Source organism: Schistocerca americana, chromosome 2, assembly GCF_021461395.2.
Source record: "Schistocerca americana isolate TAMUIC-IGC-003095 chromosome 2, iqSchAmer2.1, whole genome shotgun sequence".
Taxonomy (NCBI): Eukaryota; Metazoa; Arthropoda; class Insecta; order Orthoptera; family Acrididae; genus Schistocerca; species Schistocerca americana.
Window position 1 is genome coordinate 851668763 of NC_060120.1, and position 20943 is coordinate 851689705.

General features: G+C 39.4%; 1 protein-coding gene across 1 annotated transcript in view; it reads right to left on the bottom strand.

Annotated features, from left to right (window-relative positions):
- The window catches only part of LOC124595720 (NFX1-type zinc finger-containing protein 1-like), a 413636-nt gene that overhangs the window by 233633 nt on the left and 159060 nt on the right, over positions 1 to 20943 (bottom strand). The window contains exons 6-7 of the mRNA XM_047134586.1: positions 7700 to 7843; positions 2053 to 2242 (exon numbers count right to left, since the gene is read on the bottom strand). Coding sequence (XP_046990542.1) covers positions 2053 to 2242; positions 7700 to 7843 — 334 coding nt within the window. The remainder of the gene's footprint in view (positions 1 to 2052; positions 2243 to 7699; positions 7844 to 20943) is intronic.

Sequence of the window (20943 nt, forward strand, 5' to 3'; positions counted from 1 at the left end):
ATGTCTATTGTTTCACGACACAATCAACACTGCTTCAGTTACAGTGATAACAAAAAAATGTGTGTTTCTTCATTAAACAAATGACACTGATGACTGATTAAAGCTGGAAATTTATAGATTTACTGTTGCATATACAAGTACACCAGATCAACCAGAAAAACAGTGTGCATCATACTATATGCAGAAACCAAGTTGACATTCGGCGTAGTGACTGATGGGAGTAATCATAAAGGGGAAATACCTTTCTGTGCACTACCATCAGCCACCAAACTGAATGCCAACTCGGTTTGTGTGATTAGTACCTGAATTGTACACGGGTAATGGTGTGGCCATCCTAGTAGAAAAGTTGGGTCGCACATAGGATGGAAGCCTCGGTAAAAGTGGATTTCTCTGGCTGTCATGGCAGGCCACTCAAAAACTCTTAGCAGGCCAAATGTGGCCCACGGACGGCTCTTTGCCTGCCCTTTATCTATGCTAATCTCTGTATCTTTTGACGTGCAATGAGCTGTAGTACATGTGTCAGACAGTCCCTAATGCATACCACAACAATATGGTTCAGGGATCACATAGCTACTTACTAGTTGTTGTTGCTGTTGGTGGTGGTGGTGTCGTCCAGCACTGAATTGGCAAGCGATTTGCTTATGCTGATCCACCTGTTTTCTGTTACAATTTGAAATAGTCTACTGCAACTGCAGAAGACGACTAGCAGATGTGGGTATTCCTGAACTGAATTAGTAGCGACACATTATCATGAGAAAAGGTCACTGTTTGAACAACCCCCAAAATGGAGATGGGCATTCATTAGGTACTCACAATATGGCCACTACAAATGTGCCTATATCACGAATCTTATCCATCCTGTGCTTGTCTGTCATGCCAACTGGCATTACAAGGTCTGGTAACATTCTATCAAGTGAAATGCTAAAGTATCCGACTTACTATGGTGACAAGAACATTTTCTTCATATGGTGGTTATTTCTAATTAAGTTCATCAATGCACTTTGTCATAATATGAAAATGAAAAGAAATTGTGGAAAAAAGTAAATCTAGCTCTCAAAATAATTTCAATTTATGTTTTAATTTCTGATGATACACACTTATCAAGCGATCCAAAAATTAAAGTCAAGGCAGCAGTGCAAACACAAAGTGTGTTTATAGTTCATGTTATTCATCATTTATTGACTTACTTACAAGACACTAACTACTCAATCACACATGTGACACACTACACTGAAGCTATCCAATTATTTATTAGTATTACTTTTTGTGAGAGCCCTGACACTATCACTATATGAAATAACATATACTTTATTATAAGGTTTATATTTCATTGGGAAGACAGATAAAACATATATCCAAATTCATTAAAAACACAAGATTTTTTGTCGTATGCTTTGGAGTGTCCAAGTATTTCTGATCAAGTCACAATAAATTTACTTAGTTATTCATTTTAAATGCAGTTGCTAAATCCCCCCACACAAAGATTTATCCATCTCAGATTTACTTATTTGTCCACTTTAAATGCAGTTATTAAGTGTCACACACAAACATTTATTCGTCTCTCTCTCTCTCTCTCTCTCTCTCTCTCTCTCTTCTCAATTTTCCTAATGGTGTTATAATTTTTAAATACATTTTATTCATTTTCATTGTTTCTGTTCCTTCATTCCTTCTGATTTTGTACAACCATCTCTTGTAACACACCGGACTTATGTTCCAGCAGACAGCAGTTTAAACCCGCCCAGCCATCCAAATTTTAATTTTTTGTTATTTCTCTAAATTGCTAAAGGTGAATGCTGGCACGCTTCCTGTTAAAGAGATTGGCCAATTTCTTTCCCCCCTCTTCCCCTAGCCAAGCTTGTGTTCCAATGAATGAATTTGTCATCAAAGGGATGTCAAGCTCTAATCTCCCTTCTACTTATATTAACTTGAACTAGCATGGTGAACTAAATTTCCTTTAAAATTGCATTATTTAACCATACGAAAGTCACAACAATAAACACAATTTGTTTTTTAGCCAAATGGTGAGCCATTCACAATTAAAACATAACTTACCAATCATGTAAAAGCCTTCTTTAGCTCTAGAGAGAGCGACACATACTCTATTTTCAACTTTAAGAAAACCAATGTTGGCATCCTCATTGCTCCTCACCAATGACAATAGAATTATTTTGTTTTCTTCCCCCTGGAAGTTATCTACAACTGTTATTTGGACATTCTGAAGTGCACCAGATTCCCTTTTCAGCTGAAAATTTAAGGCAGCAGCAATGATGAAACAGTTAAGATAAACACAATGACATAAATTTCAGTGTGTATTATGCTAGTCTACACTACACTGAAAAATCCAAATTCTAATATTAACAATGTAACAAAAAGATACAGTGCTACTTACGATAAAGATGACACACAGTTGGAAACAGGCACAACTAAAAGGCGCTTACAGAAAGAGCTTTCAGCCACAGCCTTCGTCAGAAAAAGAAAGAGAAATACATACACACACATTCACACAAGCAAGCACATCTCACACACACGAGCATCATCTCCAGCAGCTCAGATTAGAATGCCACTGTCACATGGTTTGGAAGCAGCAATCTGCTGCTTGCCATTCCACCTAACAGTTGCACCTCCTGTGGGCATGAGTGGTGAATACATATTGTCATTTGCTGTGAAGGTCATGTTATTCCTTGCAGCCATTGATGGAAGGCATTACGGTGGAACACCAAGGAATAACCAAAGAGCCCTCATTAGCAATGTGTGGTTGGTTGGCTCACTAATATGGGGGAGGGGACCAAACAGTGAGGTCATCCATTCCATCGGATTAGGGAAGGACAGGGAAGGTAGTTGGCTGTGCCCTTTCAAAGGAACCATCCTGGCATTTGCCTGAAGAAATTTAGGAAAATCACAGAAAACCTAAATCAGGATGGCTGGACGCAAGTTTGAACCATCGTCCTCCAAAATGCTAGTCCAGTGTGCTAACCACTGCACCATCCTACTCTGTCATTAGCAACGAACATTAGTCAAAATGTAATGTACTGAACTTGCTTTATTGTATATGCCCCGGAGAGGAGGAGGAACCTAGTGCTCATTGTAAAGTACACTGATGAACCAAAACATTATGACCATCTGCTTAATAACTTGTTGGTTCATCTTTGGAATGAAATACATCACTGACTCTGCATATCAGGTATCTGACAGTTTGTTGGTAGGTTTGGGGAGGTACGTGGCATTAGATGTCTATGCACAGGTCACATTATTCGCATAATAACAGTCTGTTGATTTGTGTACTCAGTGACGGCACCCGACTGCAACCCAGATGGGTTCCATCAGGTGAATTTGGTCACTGAGACATCAACATGAATTCACTATAATGCTCCTCAAACCACTGTAGCATGGTTCTGGCTCCTGGCAACCACACTGCTGAAAGATGACACTGCCATTAGGGAAGACATCAAGCACGAAGGGACACAGGTGGTTCACAGCTGTCAGCGTGTCTTCATTTACTACCACACATCACATTCAAGCACAGGAGAATGTCTCCCACAGCATAATACTGCTCCCACCACCCTGTGCCCATGGTGTGCTGCACATTTCAAGCCGCCGTTCAACTCGATGACGGTGTTTGTCCAAATGACCATCGACCTAGTATAGCAAAACTGTGATTTATCCATTGACTGACAGTTTAATTCCGGTGGTCCTGCACCCACTGCAATTGTAATTGACGATGTCATTGCACTGGCATGTGAACATGTAGGGTTGATCTGCTGCAGAGCTCCATGTTCAACAATGTACAATGAACAGTGCCCTCTGAAACACTTGTGCATGCACCAGCATTGTTCTCCTTCAGTACAGATGTCTCAGATCATCATCTATCCTACTTTACAGATCAGACAAGCCTCCAAACCTCACATTCTGTGAAGACTCTTGGATGTCCAACTTTTTAGCGCCAAGTGGTAGTTTCACTGTCCTCTTACCTCTTTCCATAGATGCTCACAACAGTAGCACGTGAACAGTTGACCAGCTTCACCGTTTTCAAGATATTCATTCACTGGCTCCGTGTAATAACAATACGCCCTTTGTCAAAGTCACTTACCTCAATGAATTTCCCATTTGAAGCCTACGTCTTTGCTGGGGTGATCCTCTGTCTGTGTCTGTTCCACTTGCATACTTTTGTTACATGTCACAAGCCTGCAATGCCACCAGGCGGCATTCAGTGTTGTGATGGACAGTGGTCACAATGTTTTGGATTATCGATGTACATTGTATTGATGGTTAATATGACAATATATGGTTGAACTGATAGAGCTCTGGTTATGAACACTTTAAGTTGTTTGAGGAGAGAACTCAGTTCTTTTTCCAGTTAATTCACAAAATGTCCGAAGAAGGAGATCCGAGCATGGTGAAGAAACTGCTAGCTGGGAGTGAATAGCAAGACCAGCTCTAGAAGATAAATTTAGGTGACCATAATATCCAGAAAATATTAGCAACCAAATTGAATCTACAAAAGCCCTGTGCTATTCTGGGAGGATGTATGTAACAAGTAGGTTTGATGTCTCCCTGTGAGCACTGGGCAAACAGCACAGCCTGCCTCCATCATCTGAAATGCACCTAAATTAACTGAAAAAAATTGTATGTACCTGAGAAGCGGTCTTTCCTGACAGTGATTCCCAACTAACAGCACAATATAGCTTGCCATTTGGGGAAATAAATAAATAAATCAATGAGGCTCTTTTAATTTCCTGACCAGAAACAACATCCATTTAATGAAAAATATTATGCTCGTGGACTTTTTTATTCATCTTACAAAGGAATATGATCCAGTCACACACTCAGCTCCTACCCAAACAGGATGCCTATGGTCTAAGAGGAGTCTGCAATGAGTGCTTTCAGTCACATGTATCAAATAAAGAGCAGCTGGTAGAAACAGCAACCCATGATGCAATGAAAACTTATTCAGATACAACAGTAACCTCGTGAGCCCCAAAGGCTCAACTTTAGACTACCCCTCTTTTTTTTCCTTTATTAGCAATTTCACAGAAAACATATCTTCAACAGTAACTTTATTATTCACTGATAATATAAACCTCCTCTTTTCTAACATTTTTCCAAGGCAGAAAAGAGCCAACAGAGTTGACAGCAGTGAAAGCCTCCTGCACTTGTGCTGTGATAACAACATTTTCCTTAATATGTATTAAACAGCTCATGTGACATTCTGCCCATCAAAGAGCCATACATCATACATACAACTATTTGTCATAGACAATAATGTTATGGAATACGTCACTGAAACTAAATTTCTTACCATGGACAATAATGTTATTGAACAGGTCACTGAAACTAAATTTCTTGGACTGTGGATAGATAACATACTACAATGGAAATATGGAAGTAGGCCAGATCCTGCAGCAGAGGGTGTAGTTTCAGGTGACAGACATGAGCGTATAGTAGAACGGAGATAATGCCTTTGTCAGCAGGAAGAACTATGGTGTTTTCATTTCTCTTAGCACTTTGCATTCTGCTGTTGTCATATTTGCAATAAAAAGAAAAGCAGACAGTACCCTGGGACATTCAGTCTACAGAAAGAAGACCTGCACAGATCTATTTCTTCACGTACTGAGCTATAATCGCCCGGCGCTGTGGTGAGCCACTCTAATGATGCTAGTTTACAGCACACATGCTATCTGCGACAAAGACAGCCTCCCAGCTCAGCTGCAACACCTTAGCAATATGTTTTGCCAAAATGGTTACAGTGAAGTGCATATCAGATGTGCATTGAAGAAAACGAATTACACAGCCACCCGCAAAGAAGATAAGCTTGCTTTTATCCCCTATATTGGCCTCCCTCAGCCAAAATCCTGAGAAGAAACAATATCCACGCCAGCCTTCAAACAGCAGAAAAAAATGAAAGATTTGTTTGGCTTGGTGAAGGACAAATTACAACTGCAAATACCTGGTATACACAGTATCGCTTGCGAATGTGGCCGCCAGTACACTGGGCAAACACAGCTTTCACAGCACTGCCGGGAACACGTTAAACGTGTACATCTGAGGGGTAAAGAAATCGGCAGTGGCAGACACGGCCTCAAGTAGGGACATATGTTCGAGTACAAAAAAAAAACAAAAATGTTGTGCCAAGATACTAGCTTCTGGGAGAGCATCATCAAAGAATTAACTGAGATAAGACTTCATGACAAGCTCATCAACACTGATGAGGGCTACCAGTTAAGTTTGGAATGGAACCCTAAACTAGCAGCTATATGCTGAGATCATGCCCAGCAGTTGACACTTGAGTCTGGCCAAGACAGAAGATGCCATAAGTGTAACTGACCATCCACACCCGTGTGCCGCCCCCTCACTAGCCCTCATGCCGGAGAAAGGGGTGGGGAGAGAATGCTATTACTCAGCTATATACAAGGGTAGCTTGGAAAGTAAGTTCTGTTACGATATTTTTCCACAGCACTACTACGACAGCAGTTCTGCTCATGTGCAGTAGTACCTCTGGTTCAAGAAGAAATAATTGACCCCATTTTGTGCTTGCTCTGTGTTGTGTGTCATTCGTAGTGATTGTTTGTAATGGCACCATTGATCAAAAATCCCACCGTGGTGAACTGAGATCTGTGATTCATTTTTTGAATGCTAATAACATTAAACCAAGTGATTTTCATTGAGAAATCTGTGAGGTTTACGGAGAAGATGCAATACGTGCTTCAATGGTGAGAAGACAGGTCTGACAAGTTAAGGAAGGGTATGATCAAGTGCATGACGAAGAGTGATGTGGACATCCACCTGTGGTTTCTGATGAACTGGTTGGTGACTGATTTTTTACCACAAGATGAAATATACAGTAAGGATGTTTATTGTGAGATGCTCAAGAAATTGCACAGTGCAATCCAGAACAAGCACAAAGATTGCTCTCAAAAGGTGTGGTTTCCATTCATGACAATGCCCAATTACACACTGCAAATGTAATAAAACAACTCCTTCAGAGCTTTGGCTGGGAAGTTTCCGGTCATCCTCTGGTTAGCCCCAACCTCCCTCCTTGCAATTTTCATCTCTTTCAGCATCTGAAGCCGTCCCTTGGTGGTAAGTGATTCAACAACGATGACGTTACCACATGGTTGACAACACATTCTATTACAAAGGAATACATAAACTCACATCATACTGTGAGAAATACCTGGAAAATTATGTGGGCTACACTGAAAAGTAATGTAAGTGTTATAGATTTTTGTGAAATAAATTGGTTTCGCTATGTGTATTTGATTCCTTTTTTATTACCAAACTTATTTTCCAAACTACCCTTGTAGATGGGATACCCACGCGTCACTGACATTTCACCATAAGTTGAAGTCAATGAGAACGACATTCATCAAAAAGTAGCAGAATCTGAGCGCAGTCATCCAGATGGAAGGCTGAGAAGATTTCATCAGCAGTACACGCCGGGAAAGCCTACATTCAAATAATCATATTTATGTTATATCCTGAATATGAAGTATTTTCAATGACAAACTGCATCAGGTGAGACCATCAAATGAGAGTGACATTAGATAACGTTGTCTTGTCTCTCCTCTGCTGATTTTCATTTTCTTTTATCCATGTACTTTTCATGGAAGTGAAAAATAATATGCATTCCATAATACATCAAGATTATATTATTCATTATCACTCATTGTCCTCATGTAATACATCTCTCCACAGTACTTACTTTCCTCATGTAATACATCTGCCCAGAGTAAGTTGTCAGTATAGTAATTTCACTTTCTGTGTATCCCTGAAGCAAAAGGTATCTGCAAAGAGCTACTAGGAATTCTGCTTCAAATAGGTTTCGACGACTAACTGTTTCAGTTACCTGAAATATGAAAACAAATTTTGATTAACAAAAACTGTAATTCATAGACAGCAATCATACTGTGATATTTTAAACAGTTTTCTGTGAAAGGTCATTCGTAAGTATTTTCGATATAGCTGCTGGCACATCTGTCTACTACAGCACATATCTGTAATTTTCTTCAGCACTTTATTGATGTGGCTATAAAATAATAATCATTCTATGCTCCTTTTTAAAAATCCTCACTTTAGAGGAGTAAATTTATTTTTATATGTTATTAACTTCAATTATTTCTGAAGTGTAATAACGTATGATATGTATTGCTCAACATAAATTATGAAAAGAACTGCAATGGCAAAAGAAGGATTCAAGAGAAAACAGAAATTAATTTGTGAACCACTAAACAAAGATCTGAGGAAAAGACTTGGCAAATGTTACATCTGGAGGGTTGCACTGTATGTTGTGGAGACCTGGACACTGATGAAAGAAGACTGGAGGCACTACAGATGTAGATATGGAGGAGATAGGAAAAAGTGAAATGGGAAGACTGAGTAAGGAATGAAGAAGTATTAACAAGAGTTGGAGAAGAAAGAAACAGGAAGAGAAAACGGAACTGGATTGGAGGGACTGTTTATTGAAGGAAAGAATAGAAGGAATGGTGCAGGGAAAAAGGGGAAGAGGAAAAAGATGTTATCAAATGCTGGACAATATCGAAGGAGACAAATATTCAGAAATGAAAAGACTGGCTATGGACAGACAAAAGTGGAAGAGGCTTAACTAATGACAAGACCTGCCATAAGGCAGAATACCATACCACCACCACTAACAAGAATAGCAAGTATGGCCACATGATAAATGAAGCACTGAAGCAGAAGTTTACAAGACACAAGAAAAAACTAAGGCTGATAAAAACATTACTGCTACTAAGTGTGTAATAAAGTAATGCAGCAGTGCAAAAAAATCTCTGGCAGACAGAAAGACAATTTATGTCAATAAGATCATAACATTGACAACAGTGAGCAGATATCACTACTATTGATCAAATTACAGTTACTAAATCCATGTGAAGTAAGTAAAATCATAGGAACACCACTCAGGTAAAACAAAGTAGTTGACATTAAAGTCTAGTACTATGTTGTACCAACAAAGTGATTAAAATTGATTTTTTTAGCACGGCTGGGCAGCTACGTAGCAGAAATTTTGTTCAGACATAATTTGCTCGATGAGTGGTGATGTAAGACCATTAGCACGTTATAAGCAACTCAAAATCAGAATACTGGAGAGTCAGACAGAAATGGTGACACAGCCAAATATTTGTCCTTCTATGGTGAAAATTACTAATAATAGGTCCAACTAATAGACGGTTCACACAAGGATAGTAAGGGGCTGATGAGTGGAATTCGAGGTTATGTATGTAATTTATAGATTGGAGTGATGACCCCAATGAGATTAAACTCTGCCATTGCTGCAGCAACATAAAGTACAATGCACAAAGCATGCATATTCAAACACAGAGATATGTAGACAGGTAGAATACAGTGCTGCCGTCAGCAACACCTATATAAGACAACAAGTGTCTGGTGCAGTTGTTACATCAGTTACTGCTGCTAACAATTGCATGCTATCAAGATTTAAGTTAGTTTCAACTTGGTGTCATAGTCGGCGCATGAGTGATGGGACACAGAATCTCCCATTTCACAAGTGTACCATGAATATCAGGAATACAGTAAAATACTAAATCTCCGACATTGCTGCAGCTGGAAAAAGATCCTGCAACAACGGGAACAAGATGACTGAAGAGAATCATTCAACATGACAGAAATGCAACCCTTCCACACATTGCTGCAGATTTCAGTGCTGGGCCATCAACAACAACATGCAAATCATTCAATGAAACATCACTGGTATGGGCTTTCACAGCCGAAGGCCCACTCGTGTACCCTTGATGAATGCACAACACAAAGCTTTACACCTTGCCTGGGCCCGTCAATACTAACGATGGTCTGTTGATGACTGGATGTTGCCTGGTTGGACGTGTCTCATTTCAAATTGTATCAAGTTGATGGACGTGTTGTAGTGATTCGAGAATTTCCATGTAAATTCTGGAACCACTCGACCTTCTGCTGCCTCGAACACATGATGTTTTAAAGATAACTATGAGAGAGAGAGCCTATTTACTGTGCAACACATGTCTGTGTGTGCAGGATGGACGTTTATCGTGAGAAGACAAGAGCTGTGTCAAACGACACTGGCACCATAGAACTGTATGGAGGATGCAAGGAGTAACTATGTATTATTCCTTGGCAGGAGAGTAATTGTGATTGTTATAGACAATTGAAACATGATTTGTCTAGAGACTCTCACTTAATCTTGGTGTTAGACTTGATAGAAACAAGACCTGTCTTTTGAATTTCTGGTGGTTATTAAACCCATCACAATGTAATTATATTTAGTTGTATCTAATGGGTATCGGCACAGTTGACTTGCGAGAGTTTGTATGCTTATATGTGAAACTTGTGGAGATGAAAATACACCTGAACTGAACTGAAAGTATGAGGGTACAGAGTTATTTCTATTGAGAGAGAGAGCAGTTTTAGTTCCTCTAAGCGGCATTATTTTTTCGGAGAAGAAGTTGTGGAGAATGATGCAGCCACATATCCAGAGAAGAGGATCGGCTAAACATTTCAAGTAAATCAACTGTCGAAAGACAAGCGTGAAGTTCACAATCCAGTTTTGCACCACTTCTCATGTCTCCAAAACCATTAGAGTGTATGGGTATGGAGACGACCTCATGAATCCATGGACCCTACATGTCATCAGGGGACTGTTCAAGCTGATGGAGGCTCTGTAATGGTGTGGGCATGTGCAGTTGGAGTGATATGGGACTCCTGATAACTCTAGATATGACTGATAAGTGACACATATGTAAGCACCCTGTCTCATCACCTATATCCATTCATGTCTATTGTGCATTCTGACATATGTAAACCATTCCAGCAGGACAATGCAACACCCAACACATCCACAATTGCTACAGAGTGGCTACAGGAACACTCTTCTGAGTTTAAACACTTTCGCTGGCCACCAAACTCCCCGGCATGAACATTATTGTGCATATCTGGGATGCCTTGCAATGTGCTGTTTACAAGAGATCTCCACCCTGTTGTACTCTTATGGATTTATGGACAGCCCTGAAGGATTCATGGTGTCAGTTCCCTCCAGCACTACTTCAGACTTTAGTCAAGTCCATGCCATGTCAACTTGCAGCACTTCTGTGTGCTCGCGGTGGCACTACCCAATATTAGGCAGGTGTACCAGTTTCTTTGGCTCTTCAGTATAATTAAGCATGCTTTTGGAGCCAATGGCTCATCCTTCAGGCAGAAGGATTGAAGGGGAAGGAAGAGGGGGAAGGAAAACGAATGGAGAAGTCTAGAAAAAGGGGTAGATTTCAGGAAAATCACCCAGAACCTCACGTCAGGTGAGGCCCAGAACCTCACGTCAGGTGAGGCTTACTGCACAGGATGAGAAGATGCGGTAAGCCTCCCCTGACCTGCGGTTCTGGGTGACTTTCCCAAAATCCACACATTTTCCAAGACCTCTCCAGTCTTTTTCCTTCATCCCTCTTCCTTCCCCTTCAACACTCCTTCCTGAAGAAGGAGCCACTGGTTCCGAAACCATGCCTTATTATAACCTTCTTATATGTATGTATTCTGCTGCCGCTTGGCAAGTAGATTTTTTATCTATCCAATTAAACTATTTATATCTAAAAACAAAGATGATGTGACTTACCAAACGAAAGCGCTGGCACGTCGATAGACACACAAACATACACACAAAATTCAAGCTTTCGCAACAAACTGTTGCCTCATCAGGAAAGAGGGAAGGAGAGGGAAAGACGAAAGGATGTGGGTTTTAAGGCAGAGGGTAAGGAGTCATTCCAATCCCGGGAGCGGAAAGACTTACCTTAGGTGGAAAAAAGGACGGGTATACACTCGCACACACACACACACACACACACACACACACACACACACACACATATCCATCCACACATATGCAGACACAAGCAGACATATTTAAAGACCAGGTGCATTGGTCTTTAAATATGTCTGCTTGTTTCTGTATATGTGTGGATGGATATGTGTGTGTGTGCGAGTGTATACCCGTCCTTTTTTCCCCCTAAGGTAAGTCTTTCCGCTCCCGGGATTGGAATGACTCCTTACCCTCTCCCTTAAAACCCACATCCTTTCGTCTTTCCCTCTCCTTCCCTCTTTCCTGATGAGGCAACAGTTTGTTGCAAAAGCTTGAATTGTGTGTATGTTTGTGTTTGTTTGTGTGTCTATCGACGTGCCAGCGCTTTCGTTTGGTAAGTCACATCATCTTTGTTTTTAGATATATTTTTCCCATGTGGAATGTTTCCCTCTATTAATTCATATCAATTAAACTATTTTATCAAAAAAAGATGATTCGGGTTAAATACGCTATTGATGACAACGTCATTAGAGATTGCATGAGCTAGGATTGGCGAAGTACAAAGACGAGAATCAACCCTGTTCTTTTCAAAAGAACCATCCTGCTATTTGCCTTCAATGGAAACCTAAGTGGGGATGGCTGGGTGATATTGAAATCTAGTCTTCATGAAAGCAAATCAATCTGTCAACCAGTGTGACACCTCACTCTATGAAATTAAGATAGTTGCTTTCACGTACCACACAAAATAGTATGTGAGAAAAATGATCATCAAGAGTTTTGCTCACGCTCAGAAGAAATGACAGGTTGGTAACAGAAAATTGGGAATGATCATCTGCCCTGCTAATTGTAACACTGCTTTCTGATGACCAATAAAGGGAAGGCTACAGAAACAATACGCTTGTGCATTACTTGGCACAAGAAATTAGGCAATAAAATTTTCAGACTGAAAAACAAAAAAACCTCCACAACCAGATGGATCCCTGTCCCTGCCTTACGTGACCAATTAGATATCTACCCACATGAATTCTTGTGAGTGATTCTTGCAAGGAACTCCTTCACCATGGGAGAATGCCGAGGTGTGATTTAAAGGGCAACACAAGGATATGACATCCAAATCCTACAGCTGAATTTGTCATCTGAACGTTCTTGGTAATGTGCCTGGAAAACTATTATGCAAACGATTACAAGATTACAGACTGCTACACAGGATGAGCTCTCATCAGTGTACATTTAGAGAACGCAAGTCACATGAAGACCGAAATAATAAGGCAATTCAGCAAGTGACGGACATTCATTTTTCATATGCTCTAATGAAGATGATTAATATTACAGGCATTTTCAGTAACTTATTGTGGCTACCCTTCTTTGGTCAGCTCAGGGAGTTTCAGTGTCCTATGACACTCTACAACTAATTGACAGACTACTACTGTAAGAGAAATGCATATTTAATATGCCATGGAAAGGTAATGATAAATACCATATTAAAAGGGATCAGCGTGTGGTTCAGTTTTTTGGGATGTAATATTGGAGCCCATACTACGAAGTTACGTGACAATGGTAATGTACGCAGACTGACTGCATTCACAGATGACGTGTTGTTCATCGTAAGTGGTGACTCCAGAAGAATAACTGAAGACAAATGTAATGCAGTGATGGTGTCCAAGGGTCAAATTTCACTAGCACCTCACAAAAATTAACTCCTGCTGAAACAGAACCTAGTATAAAATCCTAAAATAAAATTTAACAACATAACAATTAGAAGAGTAGTAACCAGATATCTAGGGGCATTCCTGGATGATTGTCTTAATTCTGCAAATCATATAAAGGAGAGAGGGGGAAAAATTTGATGCAGAAAATTATAACCATCATAAGCAGGCAATTTCAACTTCCCTTTAAACTAATCAAGCATAACACTAGCCTTATATTAGCATCAGTTGTAGGATGTAGTGCAAGCACTTACACTCACAGATTGCAGCTTACAAAGCCATCTTCATTTCTTAAAAGAGTCCAATGAGGCGTACTACTAACATTGATGGACAGCTATTGTATGATCACAAATGATACATTGTAATTAATTCTAGGAATACATCCACTGTACTTGGATACTCAAGAAAAGGTGAGCCCTTTATTAGTTAAAGAAAGGCAATGAAATTAAAGTAAAAAGCTACCTAGTATGGAGCCCAATAAGAAAAAGTTCATACAAAACCACAAATTATAACTGTGGGTAAATGAATGGGACACTTGAGGAACACGTAGGATAATACACTAATTCCTCCCTAAACCCGGAGGAGACAAGAAATGACGTGTCTTTACCAGTCAAGTGGCCTTATACATTAAATTACTGGTCATGACCTGTATGCTGTGTAACTGTACAAAATCAAAAGACAGATGAATGATAGTTGGGTCTGTGGTAGTGTGAGCACTCCAGAATACATGTCATATGACTAAGTGCCCTGTGTAGATGCAGCAGGTATTGGTCATCAGACATTAAGAATGTTGGATTCCAAAGTAACACTGAGGAACTTTCAACCTGATGCATCATTGATGATACTGCACCTGCAGTATCCAGGAAGGCCAAGGAGGACTTCAGGGAGCACTCAACCACACAGCAGTATGCTGCCATCCTAACTAGACTATATATTCTATTGATCAAGAGAATGCACTGAGGTCAGTGACAACTGAATGGAACAATCTTCAAGACTTTCCATCATACTAGTACGGGTCATGCAGGAGTGTAGTTTCTAAGATGTTACAGTGAAGGATAGAATCACATGTCACAGTGAAAATGCTGCAATGTGCTATCCTATGGTCAGGGAATTCAGCAGACAATGGCCGTTGAGCAAGACAGTAAGAGGGTGGATCCAATGGAGGAAACAACAATCTCCAGTCTAGACATACAGCTACATCTACATAGATACTTCGCAATACACCGTACAGTGGTTGGTGGAGGGTACCCCATATCACTACTCGTCATTTCCTCTCCTGTTCCACTTGCAAATAGAGTGATGGAAAAAACGACTGTCTGTATGCTTCCTTATGAGCCTTAATTTCTCATATCTTATCTTTGTGGTCCTTATGCACAATATATGTTCAAGGCAGTAGAACTGAAATTCTGGTTCTCTAAATTTTCTCAGTAGTGTTCCTTGAAAAGCATGTTGCCTTCCCTTCAGGGAAACTAATTTGAGTTCATGAAGCTGGTCTTTAACACCTGCTTGTTGTTTGAACCTACCAGTAACAGGTCTAGCAACCTGCCTCTGAACTGCTTCGATGTCTACCTTTAATCTGACTAGATATGGATCCCAAATACTCAAGCATGTCACACTAACATCCTATATTCAATTCAGCCTCCTTTACAGATGAACCACACTTTTCTAGAATTCTCCCAATAAACTGAAGTCAACCATTCACCTTCCCTACCATAATCCTCGACTACCTATTCCATTTCATATCACTTTCCAATGTTACGCCCAGCTATTTCAATGACTTGACTGTGCCCAGCAGAACATTACTAATCCTGTATCCAAACATTGCATCAACTAGAAGTTTTGTATAAGTCATCTGGTATTCTCCAACAGCCACTCAGCTTCGATACCTTACCATATAGCACAACATCATCATCATCAAACAACCACAGACTGCTGTCCACCTTGCCCGCCAAATTGTTTATGTATATAGAGAATAATAGCGGTCCTATCACACTTCCCTGGGGCACTCCTGATGATACCCTTGTCTCTGATGAGCACTCATGATCGTGAGCAACATATTGGGTTCTATAAGTTAAGAAGTCATTGAGCGACTCACATATCCGTGAAACTATTCCATATGCTTCTACCTTCTGTAACAGCCTGTAACGGGGTAATGCGTAAAATGCTTTCTGAAAATCTAGAAACATTGAATCTGACTGTTACCATTCATCCATAGTTGCAGTATATCATATGAGAAAAGGGCACGCTGTGTCTCACACAATTGATGCTTTCTAAAATCATTCTGATTTATGGACATTTGATTCTCAATATCAAGAAACTTATTATATTCAAACTGAGAGTATAATCAAGGATTCCGCAGCAAACCAAAGTTTGGGATATTGGTCTGTAATTTTGCGGGTCCGTACTTCTACCCTTCCCATATACTGGAGTCACCTGCACTTTTTTCCAGTTGCTTGGAACTTTGTGCTGGGCAAGAGATTCATGAAAAAGGGCGTCTGAGTTTTGTGCAAGTGATGGTTCCTGAAACCAAGCTTTTCAGTCTCAAGAAAGTTTATTATGTTCTATAACACCACAACTCTGTGAATGATCATACATTTTCTACGTTTTTTATGAAGTCTGTTTTATTAGTTGTCCTGAATATTATTCTCTTAAATAAGTTGTCAAGTTACTAATGCTGTTTGTTATTTGAGAAAGAGAATATGCATGGAATGTTAACATTTTGTAAGTAGACACACTGGCCTAGTCAGGGAAAAGATATTGTCAATGAGTGTAATAAATTGCAAATGCATTATCGCTCGACGTGCAAGCACACCAAAGAACAGTAGCAGTTCAGGGTCACGAGGAGACAATTGGTGTTTTTTGGTTGTGTGTATTCACCGATTAGGCTATGCAAAAGTGCAAAGGAAAAAAGTCTGTTTCCGAAATGCGGAGCAGTGAAAACTGAAATGGTTGGTTTGGCGGATGTTTAATATGAGCAAGCTATGGCATTTATTGGGCACAGTACAAATGCAGCAAGAGTAATTTACATAACAAGAGTACTGTGGGCCCTTCTTATTGGCTATGGTATGGCAAGAAGATCAACCTCTGCCCTATTTTACCGCCACATGAAGCCACTCGACAAATCAATGGCATCAAAAGCTGAAGTAAATCTAGACTATTTATAACTAGAAGTGTAATAGGCTGCCCAGCATAGTTGGAATATTATTGCTTAAATAACATTGTTTTAGTGTATATTGTCACGTAAATAATTATCCTAAGTCATCATCAAAGTAGTATCCATTCTATCCCTTTGTATGAACTGAAATAATCAGAAAATGAACTGAAAATGAAGTGAACATTAATTTATTAGATTCTCAAAACATAATTTTTACAACTTTTGGAAAATTACGTAATAATGTCAGAAATAGAACGATGCAAAAGCCGGTATTAATTTGTTTGCTAAAAACAGAGTAACTTTCATAATCAAAAATTTACGTAATTTGGACACTGAATTTCATTGTGAAAGCACAGTTATAATTTATAGCCTGTGGCATAATTTATAACTTTTATTGCAAAGAAATATCAGAGTAACTGCTAGGTAAATGACAGTCCTTACCAATGAGTAAATTCAAACAATCTTTCTGCTTGCTACAAATACGACAGTCAGTATTATGGTGAGTAATGCAACAAAAGTTTCTGTCCACAGCCAGTAAACAATCTTACTTTAGTTGATCTTTGAAAATTAATATAATGTGTTGTATGTATTTGCTATTGGATTATTATTTGACTAATATGACGTGTGGTATGAAGTACTTGAAAGTGTGCGTTAGGTACTGTTCCTACGTTATGATGACAATAACTATTCTTACATAAGATTACTTATGAGTAAGTTCAGTTTCAATTTAATTATCCTTGTTCTGGTGAGGAACTGGTGACCATTGGTTCTTTTCATTAACAAAAACTTTTAAAACAATTTTTTTCCAAATTGTCCACTAACTACTGTTAATTAAAAACTAGTTTACATAATAAAAATATATAAAGTTAACCGAACTTTGTTTCTAATCATCATTGCTAAAATACTGAGCAGTGAGGATTCAGTTATAGCTTCATCATTTCTCTCAGTTTTGCATTATTCTTCAGAGTAGATGCCTTTTCCCACAGATTAGGGAGTTTAAGTGCACAGTCATACAGAAAAGCCTAATTAGCCGGAGAGGTGGGAAGGTTATAATTTGAACTGAGAGCATGTTCAAGAATTCTGCAGCAAACCGATGTTAGGTATATTGGTTTGCAAATTTTGCAAGCCCATTCTTTTGCCCTTCTTATACTGTATATAAGAGTCATCTGTTCCTTTTACCAGTCGCTTGGGACATAGTGCTAGGTGAAAGATTTGCGATAAATGCAACATAGATAAGGGGCCAATGCTTTGGAGTACTCTTTTAAAAACTGAATTGAGATTCCATCCAGACTTGGCGACGTATTTGTTGTCAACTCTTTCAGTTGTATCAGTATGCCTAGGATACTTACTATGTCGTCCATACGGGTGTCAAGTTTATGGTCAAATGACGGTATGTTTGTATGATTCTTGTGTGAATAATTTCTTGAATGTGAAATTTAAAAATTCCACTTCTGTTCTGCTATCTTCAGCTGCCACATCAGACTGGTCAACAAATGACCCTAATAAATGAACATTAGAGCAGAATCTGTAGTACCAACCACAGTATTAGTAGTTGAGTGATCAGTTAAAGAGGTTCATGGAATGAACTTTTGGAAACTATCCAACAAGCAAAAATAAAACTTGCTCAACTGCCACGAAATGGAAACACAGATGGAGGACCTCAGATTGCGAAAGAGCTGTAGAATCCTGTATCCAAGCCTGGAAGTCTTGGCATAACCACAAAACTCCAGAGAATTGACATATTGTTTATACAAATGCAGAGAAAATGTCTACAAGTAGACACATTAAATGGGTACACCACCTCAAAAGATTACAGGAAACTGAAAATAATTTCAAAAGGAACAGCACATGAAATTTTTATGGGGCATTTAAGGAAGAATTAATGAACTATAATCCACCCAGTCTTTGTTTTCATTGCCCTGATGGATCACGTAGGACGGACATAAGCCAACTACGAAATCCCGAGGCAGTACTTCGAGCAACTAAACAACTGTGAACCACCTGTAGATAAACCCCAATTTCATTTAACTGAACGAAATCAAAACTCTTTTCCACATATGTGAGGCAATATGAAACACCATTTTATACTTCAAAAACACGAAAGCACCAAGCGAAGATGGTATAATCACAGAAAAGTTCAAGATCAGAGATGAACTCTTGATTGACTGATTACAAGCCATCAATGTCAATACAAAATACAGCAGACTTGGAAAATGCTTTGATCCACCCACCACATTAAAAAAGGGGATAAGATGTATCCAAACAATACCACTGTATTTCACTTCTACCAATTGTCTACAAAGTTTTCTCATGGGCCCTGATTACCACACTGGAGCAACAGACAGAATATTTGACAGGTGAATACCAGGCAGGTCACCGACTGGGCCAATCATAAGCAGAACAGATATGGAACCTCAAGATGATACTGCGACACCAAAAGTCAAACCGCACACTTGTCACTTACGCAGACTTCAAGAAAGCCTAGCACTCAAATGACCACATCACCCCATTTTATATACTTCATGAATAAGGTGTGGATAATAAAACAACTATGTTAGTCAAACAGACTGTGACAAGACACGATCTGTAAAGAGAAACTTGTGCGTAAAACCTCCAAATCTTATCACATTAGAGCTGGTGTAAGACAGCAACCGAGATCTCAATAAGATCATCAAAACTTGAGGAAAGAAATACTTGGGATAAGTACATGAACAAAAGAGAAATAATGAACATTTAGTGTCAATATTATGAAAAGGATAGACTGCTGCTCATCATATAGCGGAGATGTTAAGTCACAGACAGGCACAGCTAAAACATTGTCAAACAAGTAACGTTTTTGGCCATCAAGGCCTTCATCCAAATTAGACAAAAAACACACACACACACACGAACAAACGCAATTCACGCACACATGATCACAGTCTCTAGCTGCTGAGGCCAGGGTGCAAGCAGTAGCGGCATGATGGGAGAAGCAATCAGGGTGGTGATCTGGGTGCTGTGAGTAAGGAGGAAGCTGGGGCAGGGAGGGAGAGGAATAGCAGGGCACGGGTGGGGAACAGTACAGAGCTGCTTGTGGGAGCATACAGGGATGAGGTGAAGGAGGGTAGGGCAGCTATGTGCAGTCGGAAGGTTACAGGGAGGGCAGGTGGGGTACTGGAAAAGGAGAGAAGTAAAAAGGTAGTGGTTACGTTGGTGAGATAAATATGGTTGTATAGTGCTGGACTGGAAACAAGGAAGGGGATAGGTGAGTATAGGACAATGACTGAGAAACAATTTTATCCTGTGAATTAGGTATTCCATTTGCGTATCACATAATCTAATAAGATTGTCAAGCACCTTACAGTACTGTTTGTAATGGGCTACTGTAGCTTGACTGTGACTACTTCTAACATTTTGATATAACTCCCACTTTGTTCTACATGATATCTTTATCCCACTATCCAGCCACCCAGCCTGCCTTTTACTGATATTACCCCATTTACAACATTCTAATGAAAAGCAACTCTTGAAGAGCATGAGAAATTTGTTAAGGAAAGCATTATATTTGTCATCTATGCAATGCTGGTACACTCCCAAAGCGCCCTTACAGAAATCAGTTTTGACCCACTGACAACTACACAGACTAATTACAACATAACTTCATAGCCAAGATCTTGACAGGAAGGAATTTGAAACTTAGAAACACATGGGAGCTAGAAAGAAGACAGCCACCCTTATAGAAAGTATTTGTAGTATTAGCATTTATTTTTGAATGTTCATTAAGTAATAGAAATACACACTTTTCTTTTATTATCCACAAATATGTGAGTTGTATGGCCTATGATTCTCCTTTGATAATAGGCTGTGATAGTGCTTTTTTTTAAGTTACTGTTTTCACTGTACAGTTAAAACACTCTATCCAGCTTTGTTTATCCTCAACACACATGATGACACAACATACTGTCCATTCCATTTGTGAGTTTCTCCTAATTTTCAATCAAAAGGCCTTTCTAGGGGGACAAAAATTTGTAGCATCCTTATTTCTCTTTCAAATTAATAAATCAGCTAAAGAGATCTTCTGTTGTGGCCCCTTTAATTTTTCTTTCTATTCTTCTACACTTTATTCTGGACAGAAATTTACAGATTCAGTATACATCAGACTGATTGTAATAGGTTTTACATCTACCCACTGGAAGGATACTGTAATCGAAATCCTTGCCAGTGAGCTAATCAGCAGTAGACGCTTGCTGGCGAGCCTTATCTTCTAAAACTTTCCGTGTTTCCTGCCTTTTTTTGGCGGACAGGACATC